At 35.5% G+C, this 18,017-nt stretch overlaps 1 protein-coding gene and 1 pseudogene across 15 annotated transcripts in view; one reads left to right on the top strand and one right to left on the bottom strand.

Moving 5' to 3' along the window:
* Positions 1–18,017, bottom strand: part of BBS9 (Bardet-Biedl syndrome 9) — a 444,745-nt gene that overhangs the window by 184,488 nt on the left and 242,240 nt on the right. The window contains exon 21 of one of the 15 annotated variants that reach the window (XM_041727749.1): positions 1,356–1,659. The exons of 13 other annotated variants lie outside the window; for them this stretch is intronic. In XM_041727749.1, coding sequence (XP_041583683.1) covers positions 1,633–1,659 — 27 coding nt within the window. In that variant the 3' untranslated portion in view covers positions 1,356–1,632. Of the gene's footprint in view, positions 1–1,355; positions 1,660–9,041; positions 13,696–18,017 lie in introns of those variants that run through there. One more of the 15 variants, XM_041727746.1, reaches the window with a different exon arrangement.
* Positions 5,695–8,381, top strand: LOC121474685 (annotated as a pseudogene).

Here is an 18,017-nt window from a genome sequence, read left to right as displayed (position 1 = left end):
GTCACCCATTCCCCTCCAACACCCGCCCTCCTCCCCTTCCACCACCCCTAGTTCGTTTCCCCGAGTTAGGAGTCTTTATGTTCTGTCTCCCTTCCTGATATTTCCCAACATTTCTTTTCCCTTCCTTTATATTCCCTTTCACTATTATTCATATTCCCCAAATGAATGAGAACATACACTGTTTGTCCTTCTCCGATTGACTTATTTCACTCAGCATAATACCCTCCAGTTCCATCCACGTTGAAGCAAATGGTGGGTATTTGTCGTTTCTAATTGCTGAGTAATATTCCATTGTATACATAAACCACATCTTCTTTATCCATTCATCTTTCGATGGACACCGAGGCTCCTTCCACAGTTTGGCTATTGTGGCCATTGCTGATAGAAACATCGGGGTGCAGGTGTCCCGACGTTTCATTGCATCTGAATCTTTGGGGTAAATCCCCAACAGTGCAATTGCTGGGTCGTAGGGCAGGTCTATTTTTAACTCTTTGAGGAACCTCCACACAGTTTTCCAGAGTGGCTGCACCAGTTCACATTCCCACCAACAGTGTAAGAGGGTTCCCTTTTCTCCGCATCCTCTCCAACATTTGTTGTTTCCTGCCTTGTTAATTTTCCCCATTCTCACTGGTGTGAGGTGGTATCTCATTGTGGTTTTGATCTGTATTTCCCTGATGGCAAGTGATGCAGAGCATTTTCTCATGTGCTTGTTGGCCATGTCCATGTCTTCCTCTGTGAGATTTCTCTTCATGTCTTTTGCCCATTTCATGATTGGATTGTTTGTTTCTTTGGTGTTGAGTTTAATAAGTTCTTTATAGATTTTGGAAACTAGCCCTTTATCTGATATGTCATTTGCAAATATCTTCTCCCATTCTGTAGGTTGTCTTTTAGTTTTGTTGACTGTATCCTTTGCTGTGCAAAAGCTTCTTATCTTGATGAAGTCCCAATAGTTCATTTTTGCTTTTGTTTCTTTTGCCTTTGTGGATGTATCTTGCAAGAAGTTACTGTGGCCAAGTTCAAAAAGGGTGTTGCCTGTGTTCTCCTCTAGGATTTTGATGGAATCTTGTCTCACATTTAGATCTCTCATCCATTTTGAGTTTATCTTTGTGTATGGTGAAAGAGAGTGGTCCAGTTTCATTCTTCTGCATGTGGATGTCCAATTTTCCCAGCACCATTTATTGAAGAGACTGTCTTTCTTCCAATGGATAGTCTTTCCTCCTTTATCGAATATTAGATGACCGTACATTTCAGGGTCCACTTCTGGGTTCTCTATTCTGTTCCATTGATCTATGTGTCTGTTTTTGTGCCAGTACCACACTGTCTTGATGACCACAGCTTTGTAGTACAATCTGAAATCTGGCATTGTGATGCCCCCAGCTATGGTTTTCTTTTTTAAAATTCCCCTGGCTATTCGGGGTCTTTTCTGATTCCACACTAACAAACTAAAAGAATGTGTGTCTGTATACAGATGTATGTGAAGTATGTACATTCAGTAAAATACCAGCTATCTAGACCTCTGGTAATGTCATCCATCCAAAATAATTAAGAAGAATTATGAAGGAGAGAGCCTAGCTGGCTCAGTTGGTAGAGTATGTGACTCTCGATCTTGGGGTTGTAAGTTTGAGCCCCACGTTAGGTATAGAGATTACTTAAGAAAACCTTTAAAAAAAGAATTTATGAGGGGTTAGTGAAGACAGTAAAAGCAGAATATGACTGAAGTCCCAAAATAGATTCATAAATAAAACCCATGTCCTAAAACAAATTTACATAAAGCACTAATAAGAAGTTTAGGCCTCTGCTTAGCACTCGCTGTTCTTAATATATATATCAAACAAACTTGGTAACCTGCTAAACCTCTAGAACTAGTAAATTAGAAATCAGCAGGGCTATTACAAATCAGGAAAAGAAAGAAAGAGAAAATAGTACCCCAAAATCCAATGGAAAAAAAGAAGTCAGATTATATATTATTTTACAGTAAGTAAAATAATTTTAAATAGTATTTTTTGTCTAGACCAGTTACGTCAGGGACGAGCAATCCCTAGTGGGCTTTAAACAATTGAAGGGGATCCCTGGGTGGCGCAGTGGTTTGGCGCCTGCCTTTGGCCCAGGGCGCGATCCTGGAGACCCAGGATCGAATCCCACATCAGGCTCCCGGTGCATGGAGCCTGCTTCTCCCTCCGCCTGTGTCTCTGCCTCTCTCTCTCTCTGTGACTATCATAAATAAATAAAAAATTAAAAAAAAAAAATTAAAAAAAAAAAAAAAAAAACAATTGAAGGACCACTAGGCTCAGTCTTCAGACCTGTTTTCTACTCTATCCTCAATGTTTCTCAATGAGTCATGATCCCTCAGTGGTATATGCAATTAATTAAATGGGTTATGAACATATTTTTTTTGTATGATGAGATGGGATATCCTACTTGAAACATATATTCACTGAATACAGAAGTAAGTAGAGATATTTTTGGTTAATTTTTATCACCTATCCCCTCACAGTGCCTAACACAGGATTTTAAACATGAGTAAACACCAAAATGTCCCATAAGGAATATATGAATCATATGGAAATAATCTGGACATAGCATGTTAAGAGAGAAGAGCAGTAGGTCAATGGTATACATCAACATTTAAAGGCAGAAGTAAGGGATTCCTGGGTGGCGCAGCGGTTTGGCGCCTGCCTTTGGCCCAGAGCTCGATCCTGGAGACCCAGGATCGAATCCCACATCGGGCTCCTGGTGCATGGAGCCTGCTTCTCCCTCTGCCTGTGTCTCTGCCTCTCTCTCTCTCTGTGTGTGACTATCATAGATAAATAAAAATTAAAAAAAAAATAAAAATAAAGGCAGAAGTAAAAGTAGTCTATGAAGACAGTAAAAAACAGTTGTAAGAATGGTTATACATTAAGACAGCCAAGGAAGCTTTCAAAAAAGTTATGATTGGATGACAAAATTAAACATGGTAGAGGGGTGCCTGGGTGGCTCAGCCAATTGAGCTCCTGACCCTTGATTTCAGCTCAGGTCATGAGTGTCTTGAGAACAAGCCCTGAGTGGCACTCCACACTTAGTGGGAAGTCTGCTTGGGATTCTCTTTTTCTCTCTCTCTGCCCCTCCCCCTGCTCGTGCTCTCTCATTCACACTCTCTCTCAAATAAATAAATATAAATTTTTAAAAGACTGTGTAATATTATAACGAAAATAATATTTAATGGATTTGGCAATCAGAAGGTCAGAGGCAGGGATCCTGGGTGGCGCAGTGGTTTAGCGTCTGCCTTTGGCCCAGGGCACGATCCTGGAGACCCAGGATCGAATCCCACGTTGGGCTCCCGGTGCATGGAGCCTGCTTCTCCCTCTGCCTGTGTCTCTGCCTCTCTCTCTGTGTGTGTGTGACTATCATAAATAAATAAATATTTAAAAAAAAGAAGGTCAGAGGCAACAGCAACAGGGGCAAAAACCATATTAAAAGTGAAAGGATAATGAAAGACAAATAATGGTAAAGATATTCCATGTTCATGGAGTGAAAGACTTAATACTGTCAAAATATCCATACTACCCAAAGTGATCTACAGAGTCAATGTATTATCTCTCATAACATTGGACCTGGCAGTGAGTTACTGGATAGGACACCAATAGCATAGGTAACAAAAGCAAAAATAGGACTATATCAAATGAAGAAGCTTCCGCACAGCAAAGGAAATAATCAACAGAGTGAAAGGCAATCTATGGAATGGAAAAAAAATATTCACATATTACATATATAAATAAGGGGCTATATTCAAAAGATACAAAGAACTCCTACAATCTGATAATAAATACCTATCAGGAGGGCCATTATCAAAAAAAAAATCAATGTTGGCAAGGATGTAGAGAAACTGGAACACTTGTACACTATTAGTTGCATGAAAAATGGTATAGCCATTATGGAAAACAGTATAGAGGCTCCTCAAAAGATTTAAAATAAAACTACAATATGATCCAGAGGTCCCACTCTTGAGTATTTATCCAAAAGAACCAAAATCATTATTTCAAAGAGATATCTGCACTCCCATTTTCATTGCAGCATTATTCACAGTACCCAAGATATGGAAACAATCTAAATGTCTGTGAACAGAGGAATTAAAAAAAAATGTGGGGGGGTTTGTATATAATATATGTAAATATGCATATAATATATAGTATTATTGTATGTATATATGCATAAATATGTATATAATATATAGTAATAGTATTATATGATGTAACATATGTTATATTCCTAAAGAAGGAAATTCTGCCATTTGTGAAAACATGGATGGAACTTTGAGGACATTATGTTAAGTGGAATAAGCCAATCACAGAAGAAAAAATACTACATGATTCCACTTATATGAGACATCTAAAGTAATCAAACTCACAGAAGCAGAAAGTAAAATGGTGGGTGCCAAGAATAGAAGCAGAATGGGGTGGAAAGGGGAGGTCCGGTGCAGTGGGTAGAATTTCAGTCATGCAAAATGAAAAAGTTCTAGAGATATTCTGTACCACAATGTGCATACTGTCAACAAAACTATTCTGTATGCTTAAAAATTTGTTAATAGAGTTCATATATGCAGGTTTTTTAACACAATATAAAGGGGACAGATAAATGAAATGGAAAATGAGAGAATAAAGTAGAAAAGTAGTTTTCTGATGAGACAAGTGTGCAGAGGGAAAAAAGGAAGAATGGGTTACATGTAGAAGAGAAATACAAAGAAAAGTTGCAGGAGGCAAATCTGTGCCAGGATAAACCTCAACACGTCTATAGGCTATAAGGAAGGAACAGGGAAAGGGAGAGATAAAAAAATATAACAGTCAGAATAAATGATGAGTAAGTTATTATTCCAGAAACTAGTGGAAGATGAAAAAGGTCAAGTGAAGGACTGATCTTGAAGAAGAGGAAGAAATCCTCATATACTGCTAATGGAAATAGAAAATGATACAACACTGAGGAAAAAGTATGACATAAAAAGTTAAACAAAAATTTACATATGATGCTGCAAGTCTACTCTCAATAATCTACCAAAAACAAACAAAATATATATCCACAACGACATATGATAAATGTTCACAGCAGCATTATTCATTTATTAGTCAAAAATGAAAACAATTCACCTATCAACTGGTTAAAAACAAAATGTAGTGTATTCATACAATGAGATGCTATTCAACAATTAAAAGGAACAAACTGCTGACACATTCTACAACATGGATGAACCTCAACATTATGTTAGGTAACAGACTCAGATCCAAAAGACTAATTATTGTACAATTCTAACTATATTAAATATCCAAAAAAGACCAACTTAAACAAAAAGTAGATTAGTAGTTTCTTGGTGTTAGGGGTGGAAGGGGGGATTAAGTACAAATGGGCATAAGGGAGTTTTAGAGGATAATGGTAATGTTCTAAAACTATATTGAACTGATATTTGCACAACTCTATGAATACACTAAAATTCATTAAATGGTAGATTCCCATGGATGAATTTTGTAGTATGAAAATTATACACCAATAAAAGTTTTTTTTTTTTTTAAGAGAATAGGTTAACTTGACTGGCATGTATGTCTTGCAGAAATGAGAGTTAAGATCAGGAGGAGCTGGGTCCCATTCTTCAGAGATCTTTGAATGCCAGAGACAGAAGTCTCAACCAGACAGACAAAGGAGATCCCCTGAAGGTCTCAGAATGGGATAGGACAAAAACAAATTAAAAATTCAGTTAATTACATTCAGAAGATTAGTCTTATCTAATATGTCAAACAAGAAGTTGACACATTAGATCATAAAGACCAGGACTTGTGAGCTTCCTTGAGTCCATGGCCTCAACTAGCAAGAGCTGATCCTCTTATATACTTTCACCTTGTATCACAAAAGCGGGATAAAATGCAGGGAGAGATGGCCCATGAAAAATCTATCACTTCCATAGAAAAAAAAACCTCTTCAAGACTATAGCCTTTGAGGCCATCATTCCAAATGAGGAATCGACTAAACAAGCATATTAAGTGCTGACTAGAAGCCAATCCTAGATGGGGGTAAAGAATCAATATCTGAGTAGGAAGGGTGGTGGATTTTCCTGAAATTCTCTGAAAGAGATTTAGAAGTCATATAAAAGAAAATCTAAAAACAACAATATAGGGTAGTCCATCAGGGAAAATAGTGAAGTTACATATCTGCTGATTTTATTGTACAACATTCTAACTAATTATTCCCAAGTACAGTTACAACATATTTAAATATCTTACAGTCCAATGTTCCTTCTGCCTTAGGAGCCACAGAGGAGCAGCAAGCAGCCATGGCTCTGCACTACCCTAGGGCTATGGGCCTCAACAAGGGCCACAATGTGATGCAGCCTCTGCTGACAGCACACTGTGTGCCTCACGGAGCACACCAAGTTTGGGTAGGACATGATCTGAGAGGTATGCAGCTTCACCCCTCAGGAGCAGAGTGCCATGGGGATTCAAGGTCTCTGAGGACAAAAGTACCCTCACGTTCATTGAGAAAAGAGTGGGGACACACATCCGTGCCAGGAGAAAGAGAGAGGAGCTGAGCAATGTCCTGGCAGCCATGAGGGAAGCAGCAGCCAGGAAGGACTGAATCTGTATGTAATAAAGGCTTTTTGGAATTTGAAAAAAAAGTAAAAAATAAATAAAGTCCAGTGTTCAAAATTCATTTATTTTAATCAGATTAAATCAATTTTATCTATTACTACCTTGTTCCTGAATATACAGCTGAGTCTCACAAATTATCTTTTTAAAAATATATCACCTCAATTTATCTTTGGTTACATTTGGTACTTTTTTTTTTTAATCTAAATTCAATTTGCCAACATACATTTGGTACTTTCAAACAACACTTAGGGCACTATTAGCCTTCTGGATATTAATAGACAAGGACACATATCAGTATTGATATAACTACTTAGATGTTCACAGATAATCCTATAAAGACAATACATCTCTTTATTTTGTTAAGCAATATCATAAAATAATCTCTCTGGCTTTGTTTTTCTTAACTGAGAGAAAGAAAGAAAGTGGGGGAAGGGAAGGAAAGAACAGAGGAGGGTTAAGAGTATGGTGATCATTGTTAATTCACAATTCAAACCATTCAGAACCCCACTTACAGAAAACTAATACAAAAGGAATAATTGTGCTAGATAGCATTAAACAGGAAGATAGATAACATAAATGAAAGAAAACTCATACAATTACAGATAATTAGAGGCCACTTATATATTTTTTCTCTCATCACTGACACAAAAAAGATAAGATTTTCATTTCCTTCTAATGGGTTCATTAATAGTTTTATTGTAATATTAGAAACATCTTGTTTCTGAGTATATCTCAAAGGACTAATTATTTTAAAAAGATCAAACAACAAATAGAAATTTTAGCAGAAGAGGTACACCTGATTACTTTTGGTTTAGAATATTTTATATCAGATGATCAAATTTATGAATCTGAAAAATTTGCCAAAATAAACTCCTAATACTGACTTTACAATCTAAGTGGGTGTTCAAACTAATACTAGCAAGCAAAAAAACCAAATACCAACTGATGAAAATGCAGATAAAGAGGTATGCATTCAGTTTATAAAAAAAAAAACCATATGCCCCAGGGAACTAAAGCATACCAGATGGATATTAAGAATAGAACGTTTTTATATATGAATGGGTATGTTTTCCTCTTGATTTATGTACACCTTCCATTAATGTCAATTAGTGCTACATACGTAAACCCAGGGAAGCATAACTCCAATGTCATAATAATGTTCTGCACTTGTATATCTTCTTTGAAAAGTAATTCAGTTTCAAAAAGCCCTGTTACTTCGATCACTATCATTAGCGTCCACCAAACAAATGTTGATTGGCCAAAAACACACTCCAGGCTGGCACTAAATGACCCTAACGGCCCATTTGTTTCTGAAATTCTGAATTGATGGAAATTTAAGAGTCCGTTGCTTTAACTATTATGCAGATATAATAAATATTTATTAAAAGTTTTACTAGAAGTAAGTGCCATACTGGATGCCTATCAGACAGGTTCTAAGGGGTCCAAAGATAAAAGTGAAGAAGCCAAGTGACATGCCCAAAGTCAAAGAAACATAAAGGGCTAGAACTAGGACCCAAGTCTGTTGACATTAAATTTGCTATGTGTGTGTATCTGTGTGAGTGTGTTTTCAACAATACCTGAAGGCATGGTTTATGTGTGCAAAGATTCCTGGTAGTCCCCTAACCATCTAAGAGAGCTTCCCACTGCCTGTTATTCACAACAAGTAAGTGAAAATCATTGCATCAATGACACTTATCATGAACTAGAATTTAAAACAATTAAAGGATGAATGGCTGGGGGGCTCAGGTCATGATTGCAGGGTCAGGAGATGGAGCCCAGAATAAGGCTCCGCACTCAGCAGGGAGTCTGAGATTCCCTCTGCCCCTCCCCCTATTTGCATGATCTCTCTCTAAAATAAATAAATAAATAAATAAATAAATAAATAAATAAATAAATAAATAAATAAATCTTTAAAAAATAAAAATAAATCTTTAAAAAATAAAATACAAAATAAGCCATGGGTGGCTTAGTTTGTTAAGTATGTGATTCTTGGTTTCTGCTCAGGTCATGATCTCAGAGTCCTAAGATTTTCTTTTAATTAAGATTTTATTTGTTTATTTATTTATTTATTCATGAGAGACACAGAGAGAGAGAGGCAGAGACATAGGCAGAGGGAAAAGCCCAGGCTTCCTGCAGGGAGCCTAATGCCAGACTCCATCCCAGGACCTCGGGATCACGACTTCAGCCAAAGACAGTTGCTCCACCACTGAGCTACCCAGGCATCCCTCAGGGTCCTGAGATATAGCCCCAAATCAGGCTCCCTGCTCAGCAGGTAGTCTGCTTGAGATTCTTTCTCTCTCTGTCTCTCTAAATAATAAATAAAATATCTTTTTTAAAAATAATCAATCAATAAATTAAGGATTAGAAAAAAGAAAAAACAAGAGACATTACAAGAAACAACATAAAATTATGAGTTCACAATCATCTGTAGCTAGAACTGTAATGTCTGCTGAGGAAGCCACTAGCCACATATGGCTATTCAGAGCCTGAAATGTGCTACAGATGTGAACTAAACAATGTAATGAATACTTACTATGAAAGGAATAGAAAGTGTCTTGATAATTTTGATTTGATTAATGTGGAAATAGTATTTTACATATATAGGGTTAAATAAAACATTACCAAGATTAATTTCTTGATATTAATTTCTTGTTGCATTTTGTTTTTTTAAATGTGGCTACTAGAAAACTTAAATTAGATATATGGCTCATATTTCTGTCTTGGAGTATATTTCTGTCAGAGCAGATGTCATAGCCACACACATATACTGAATATATCAGTGATATACTTAAAACAAGTACACTTTGGAGATTATATTCTAGACTCTGATTTAGTGGAAGCAAAATTTACATAATTTTAGAAGAGCTTTGTATTTTCCTCTAGTTTCACTGAGGGACTAGTGAGGTGATAGAATAAGACAATCCTCACTCTTATTCATATATTCATTCAAGCCTACCATTCAGTTATCTAATTGTTCCTTTTTGAGTGAATAGGAATAAACTAACTCATATATGGAACAATAATCTGAGGTTCTAAACATTCAGAGAATAGAGAAATGAATTTATAGGGTATACAGAGGAGAGAGAAAATACTTCCTTCAGAAAATACCATCAAATGATCACATTCACATTTTTAAAAGTTATTACTTTTAAAAATTGTGGTAAAATACACAGAACAAAAAATTTATTATCCTGTTTTAAGTATATAGTTCAATAGTGTTAAGTACATTTACATATTGTGAAAAATTATTTTCATGCTTATCAAATTGTGATCATAATATTAACAGAAATGGCTTAACAATTTAAAGTCATCTAAAATAAATGTGCACTATTTTCAATTTTTTATATTCCTTCTAAATCTTTGCACACTCATCTACTATAGATACAACTATTTCATTATTTGAAACTTATTACATACCAACTGCTATTTTCAATTATTTGGGATGTTTATATCATTCTGGTTTTTAAAATAATTAAATGAAATGATGATATGAGATCATATCAATTGGTAGCACTACAATAAAAAGAATTACTTTCTAACCATGGAAAGCTAGTTTATAGTGATTAGTGTTATAAACAACCAACCTGATAGATGTATTTTTTTCCTTTGTGAGCTATTTTCTTAGATAAATAGCCAAGAGTAGAATTTTGGGGTAAAAATACAAAAACTCCATTTTTTAACCTACTACCTCCATTCATCCCCAAACATATGGCTGCAAATTCCTATGCCCCCTTTCTCACCTGTTTATTCGATCTCCTTCAGAGGAGAAAGAATGTCTTCTTCACTCTTAAATAGTTAGAAGAAAAACAAATGAAGCAATATAACTAAATCCCTGATTACCTCCTTCTCAGTCTATCAGTGTATTGTTTTTACTTGCCAATGGCAAAAAAGAAAGTAGGCCTAAATGTTTCATCACATATTCCTTTGTGTTATCAGCCAAAATCATCAAAATCATGCTCATTTAAAAAGTCATGGACCAAAAGCTCTTAGACTTCTGCGTGACTTAAAATGATTTTTATACATCAATACCATACAAATAAACAAAGTGGAAGGAAGTTTTAAGTACAGAAAAAGTAACAAATAGCAAACTCCAAACCACAGGATCTCTGTTTAAAATTATGCTTAATACAACCTCTGTTTTGCAGAAAAGAAAAATCAGCCAAGTGCCTTTCTAGAACACTAATGACTATCAGTCATTACATCACACATATGTCATCTGACACAAACTTTTAGATTAGTAAACATTTTTCCTTTACTACAACAGAGAGTTAGTGTTCAAACAGGAAGGAAAAAAAAACTCACCACACGTAAAAGCATCAAAACACAAGTCAAACTGTAGGCTAAGTATAAATGTCCCCGATTTCAATTCAGCCAATCAGTCCTGCTTTGACTAACAAATGCACATAAAATTTTTATAATATGAAAGAGAACTTATTTTCCAAAGCTTTTCTTCCAAATGCAATTAGCATTAGAATTTGATAGCAAAGAAATTGAACTTCAGAATAAGTTAACACATTAACAAACTTCTTCCTCTAATACTCAAGTTTCAGATGTAATATATACTTTAGGGAACTCTCCAGAAGCTTTTGCTACCTTTCTGATAGGTGTATACCCAACAAATATTGGATGACCACTAATATATATACACTTATATATATATATAATATGAATATGTACAAATAGTTTACATGAATCTCCTTTTCCTTTAACCTGACTATAGTTTCACTAAAGAAAACCTAGGATGTCTATCTGCCCTGTGGAAATGACTAACTATACCACAAGATATACTAAAGCACAGACTTTGGAATAGATGGCTTAATATCTATGTAACAGCAAGTTGCTTAACCCTGCTTGGAGTCTCAAGCTCTTCATCCATAACTTGGGATCCATGATTGGGAACAACAATGCCACCCTCACAAGATGATTGTGTTTTCTTAATTGAAGTAATAAATGAAATTTACCTCAGACTCAACAGATGCTCAATAAACATGAATTTCCCTTCTCTTCCCTTACTTCCTTTCTTAGGTCCTCCAAAAATATATTCAGACTGACAAGGCAGCATTCCAGTTGTACACATGAGGAAATCTGGATTTCTAAACACTGACAAAAAAATTCTTGACATGGTTACTTTCTTTCAACATTATGCCTTTAAAGCCAGAAGTAAAGGTGAAACCTCCTTCAAAAAGGAAGACTTTTTTTCCCAAATTCTAGAATAAATTATTAAAATTGTAATGGGCAACTGGGAAATCCTCATTCACTGGAGGATGTAAGTATCATAAGATGCTTTTCCCAGAGTGATAGCCGTAGCCTCCTCTCCTTGCTTCAGCCACAGGCTGACCTCAGAAAGGGGTGCCTGGTAGATGCCCTCAATGAAATGTGATAGGATGGAAGGTAGAACTATGCGGGAAAGGCCTCCTAGTAAGATTTAAATGCCAATGTGGAAATGTGTGTTCTGGGGTTCCTAGCCAATCAAAAATACAGGTTTTGGGAATGACTTACAGTTGAAAAAGGGAGAAAGGTGGTTGGCTGACCCCCTTGCGTACCAGAACTCATAATTACTGATGGCACATCTTGGAGCCAGTGACCCACCTGTTGGGAGTCTAAAACAAGGCTGGTACCCACAACTGCTTGAAAACAACTAACTGCAGAATGATGAGATAAGTCTTATCACTCATGGTCAGTTAACCAAGATGCCTTTCCCAGAAAGAAACCATTAAGCTGCCCCCAGAGTTGCTCTCACTGATGTCTACTGCATCCCTTTTTTCTTCATCTCTGGGGAACTCACAGGTAGCTCTGGGGTGGTGGTCATAAAGCCTTTCTGTTTTTGAACTCTCTTCTGTATCTGAACTCCCAGTTGGCTTATTCTACTCATCAGAAATTAGTTAGTATCCTGACAGGGCCAGGACCATCTACATTATTTGAAGGGCCCAGAGCAAAAGGAAAATAGAGGGCCTTTTGTTCAAAAGTATTAAGAATTTCAAGATGGCAACCACAGGGCTTTAAATCAAACACGGGGTTCTGTGTGATTGCACAGGTCACATGTCCATGAAGCATACCCAGAACAAGTGGAGCCCTACGAGGAGACTGAATAACAGATTCCATCCCCAAAACAACTGACCATAACTAAGTGCACAGGTGAGTAGTATTCAGGCAGTCTCACTAACCTGAAAACAGTACAGATACTCTCTTTGCTTTTAACAACTCTTGACAAACCTAATTACAAGATAAATTATCTCCAGAGTTCATGGACCAAATTGATTATGAATAAATAATATTGGAATGACAACAAAAATTTAGGTTTGGATGTCAAAAGTATAAAAAACCTAAGCCTAAGAGTTATGGAAGGGAAAAAATTGTCTTCTAAACAATTTTGCTAATTTGGTATATGTTCAAGAAAAAAAAAAAAGTAGGGTAGATAACCAAAAATGCCCACAATTCTCTACTCATCCAATAAGAAAGAAGGGTTTATTTCCTTATCTTTTTGATCTGGGTTGGTCAAAACTTATAGAGAATTAGACACATGGCAGAGGCTTAAAATGATAGTTGTACATTATGACCTGTAGCTATCGTGTGAATAATGCCAAGCCAGCCCACTAGGCCAGGAGAGACATGTGGTACAATGATCCCATCTAACTGTGAGCCAACTGCCAAATATGTGAGTAAGTACATCCCACACCATCCAGTCTCCAGCTGAGCCATCAGCTGACCAGGGACACACATGAGTGAGCCCAGTGGAGATCAACCAAGCATGGCCCAGATCAACAAAACTGCCCAAGTGAACAACAATGAATTACTGCTGTTTTAAGTCACTAAGGTTTGAGGTGGTTTGCTATACAGTAAAATCATTAAAGATACAGGTAGTACATTAGCCTAGCAAGAGAATAATGGATTATGTAATAAGCTGGGGCTGAGACAACTCGCTCACCATTTTTGGCAGGGAGATTAGATTCCCACTAAATTGCATAATACATTCCAGACGGATTTTAAAAGTATGTATAAAAAATGATAACATAAAAATGCTAGAATAAATTATATGTTGATATTCATGTACTCTTGGCATGGGAAAGGCTTTCTTAGGGAGAGAAGCCTAAAGGAAAAAAATGGATAGATTTTATTACATAATTGCTTTTTAAACTTTACATGTCAAAAAAAACATTATAAATAAAAATAAAAGGCAAATAACAAATTGGTAAAACTTTTTTCATACATGAAAAGAGATTATATCCCCCATATATGTATTTTTATGCATGACAAAAGTATGATAAAAGATTGCCATTCCTAACATACGTAAAATAACAAGAAAAAGTTGAACTACCTGACAGACTACTGAACAGAAAATATACACACATAAATCACTATAAAACAAATACAAATGGCTAATTAACATTTTTAAAAATTCAACATCACTAATAAGCAAAGAAAAAAAGATAAAACAACAATCATATTCTCTTTTCAGTTAAAAACTGTAAAGATCAAAACAATAATGCCCAGAAAACAGACATTTTCCTATACTGCTTGTGGAACTATAATTTGGTACAACATTTATGCAAAGCAATGTGTGTGTGTGTTTGAGTGAAATTTTAAAAAATTTTTCTTCTAGGGAAAATCCCTAGATCCCTTAGAGGGATTCAGGAAGGACATCCACTTGACCTCATGATCCTGATGCCCCCTTCCCTTTTGGTATCCTCTCTGGAACCAAACAACACACAAAGAAGTGTGGAGATGCCCATAAGGATAAAGGATCTTTCTCATTCTTAGCTGAGGTCTAGATTTATGAGATTGACAGCAAAATTTCAGAAAGATGATGTATTATTATAACCTCTTTTGTCTGAAAAAATGAATAGTGCCGTTTTGAGATAGTATAACTAGGTCAAATAAAAATGAAGAACAGTCTCCCAGAGTTGTAGTTAACATTTGTTGAGAGCTCATTCTGTACCATGCACTATCCTAAGCAATCTACATGTTTATACATTTCAGTCCTCATAACAACCCCATAAAAAAAGGAGCATTCTACAGGTAGGAACACTAATGCTTAGGATTGGTTTTGTTTTCTCTGTTTAAGTAATTTGCCAAAGGTCACAGAGCCAAGACTAGAACATAATCAAGCTAACTCTAGACATAGAGTTCTTAATCATTTTACTAGGATACATCAGATATGTCCTTTTAAACCCTAGAGCACTTATTGGCATGTATCTAAAGAAAACAATGTTGGATGTCTTACTACAACCTTAGAAGCAGCAGCTTTCTCTATTAGGCCCTTGTGGACCAAAATCAAAGATACCTAAACTGCAAGCCATACAAAGGTTAGAGGCCTACTTCATGGGTTCATTAGGTAAGCAAGCAGTACCTGCAGTTTCTGCTAAATTATTTAGGAAGACAGAAGAGAGTTTCTTTTAGTGGCATTTGGGGATTTTAAAACAAACCATCCCAATGATTCATGAGCCTGAACTCAAAGAATGTTCTTTGTAGTGTTGCTATTATCAAAAATATAGTTTCAATAAATTATGTTAGTGGCAATAAAGAATTCATTAATAGAGCAAATATTTATTAAGCACCTATAATGTGGCAAGAAATCTATCATCCTAAGAAAATAGCAGTGAGTAAAGCAAAAGAAAAAAAAGTTCTTGCCTTCAGAGAGTTTACACACTAGTTTTAGGAGGATACTGGCTTCTGCTTCTATTTTCACATAAGCCAATTATCATCGTTCATTAAATGCTAACAATGAAACATCCTCCAGATACATGGTGATAAATGCAATAAAATGTAAATCTTTCACTAGACAGCTCAGAGTGCTTCTCTTAACTGCTCCTGGTTGAACTAAGGTAGCACTAAGACCCACAGAATGACTAACAAAAAAAAAATTACATGCTCCCTACACATGAGAAAACAAGGACTCTACACAGGTAACAGATCTGATTTAAGCTATGTTAGGAAAACACATTAAAAATCTACTGCCATAGAAATTAAGATCAAACTCTAGCATGGCTCATTATATCAAGCATTCAGCTAATCGGCCAATTAAATCATGCCCCCTACCCAGGCAAAGGATAAAGATAAAAAAATTTACACTAGGTACAGAAAGTATGTGATAGTGAAGTATGTCATATCCCTTTTGGTCACAGTAGGATGTCTAAAAGGGATTTTTCTCACTGTTAGACTCAACATTGAAACTACTATTATGATCCATTCTTTAATAATCTATAGTTTGTCCATACTACAGAATATTATACTACATAACACACAGAGAGGTAGATCTATACATTAATACAGAAAGAGTTCCACTACACCCTGTTAGAAGAAAAAGGAAAAAGAGAAGTATACCAATACATATAGTATAATACTATTTATGGATTATTTTAGCCTCACAAAATAATACTTCATTTCTGAATGGGAAAAAAAAGGTCTGGAAAAACACAAAATCATAAAAGTGATTAGATTTTTGAGGAGATGATAAAGGGCCATGATAGAGAATTTAGCACAGTGTATAACCTTATCATTTTGTGGGGAAGTTATATCCGTGTATTAAATATGTCATTAAAAGTTAACTAAAGAGAGTTAAAATAGAGAACAATCAATATCTCACTATAATTTAATATGAACATATAATAAAATTGAGTAGTAAATTACATTAAAACTAAGTCAAATTTTTATACTATTCATATCTTTCAAAATCTTATTTTCTTTTTAATCTAAAATGAATGGGGATTTAAAGCTAAAACCCATGGTTTTAATCATCTTGTCTGCAATATTACAAATCATGGAAAAACCCAACACTGAGACTAAGCAAAAAAAAAAAAAAATCTAGCACTTTAAACATACAAAAGACAAAGGAAGCCTTACTATATAGAAAATATGGAAAGCATTAAATCAAACATCCTCATCAACTTCCTTTACACACTCCTCTGCCATTGTGTCCAAAAAATATAAAGTATCATTGAAGACAAGAGTCAGCCTATCTTTAGCCCCAAGCATAGGCAGGTATAGCCTAAGAATGAGATAAAGTCATCAAAGAAACATGAAGGTAGAGAGGAAAAACAGAAAGGAAATGAAAAACAAACCAAAACAAAAAGCATACTTAAGAAGAAAAGAAACATAGAACAGAAAGAGCATCATTAGCAACTGAGTTGGGAGTCATAATTGCACCAGCACAAAGGGAACTGGCCATCTAGATTTGTAAAACAATTTGCCAAGCATTTCCACATATATTGGCAAACAGAATCTTTGTAACAACATGGTATTTATCCCATTTTACAGAAAGAAACTGAAGTTCTGAGAGGGTCAGGGCAACTGCCAAAAGCCATAGAGCTAATAAGTGACAGAACTGGGGTCTTTGGACTGCAAGCCCAGTGTTTTAGTACCCTACTGCTTCTACAGACTGTCTCTCAAATTGCTTCTAATTTTCACATAACCATGAATATTTCAAGAACAACTGTATTATCAATACATTTATTGATGTCTTATTCTTCTTTCCCTCTAGGGAAGCTAACTGAAAAAAACTCTGATTTGTCCATTCAAAGCCAACGGAATATGGTAGAGGAGGGCAGTGGGGGTAGGGGTGGAAATAAAAGGCAACATGACAAGAGTTTTGTGGTGATGGAGCTGTTTATCTTGAATGTGGTGGTGTATATATGAACCTACATATGTGATAAAACTGTATAGAGCTTTAAACACACATACCCACCACTAACTAGCACAAGTAAAATCATGGAATTCTGAATAAAATCCATGGATTTTATCAATGCTAAATCCTGGTTGTGATATACTGTAGGTTTGCAAAATGTTACAACTGGAGGAAAGTGAATAAAGAATACATGAGATCTATCTGTATTTTTTGTTATAACTGCAATTGAACATATAACTATCTCAAAAAAATGAAATAAAAAAATGAACAGAATGTTCATATGACCAATACTGATTTTGAAACAGATTAGTGATCTTGTATAGAAGTCATAAGACATGTAGTCATTCAAAGCTGACTCCAGTATAGTGGACCTGCCAGAGGTCTTATCCATAAAATTTTAAATTTTAAAAACTATCAGTTTAACTTTGAATAGCTTTTGGTGACATAATACTGTAAGAATGAGAGTCAGATCACCCTAGCCATGTGAAGGATAAACTACTGATGGAAAGAAGAATCAGGAAGAGGAAGAAATAAATCTTTTTGAACAAGAACATAAAAGCTGTTTAAGAATTCCATCTCAAAACATCAACTGACATAAAAAATGAAAGTGTAAGCCATTGCTCAGTAGGACAATTAGGGAATTATGGTGATAATTATGAGATGCACCAAAAATTATTTAATATTAATACTAAGCATAATAGCTACTATTTATCAAGCACATACTATGTGCCTGGCATTGTGCTGGCTGGCTGCTTCACATAAATGATCAAAAATTTTCACAATAACTG

This window comes from Vulpes lagopus, chromosome 13 (assembly GCF_018345385.1).
Source record: "Vulpes lagopus strain Blue_001 chromosome 13, ASM1834538v1, whole genome shotgun sequence".
Classification (NCBI taxonomy): domain Eukaryota; kingdom Metazoa; phylum Chordata; class Mammalia; order Carnivora; family Canidae; genus Vulpes; species Vulpes lagopus.
This window is presented reverse-complemented; position numbering and strand designations above follow the sequence as displayed.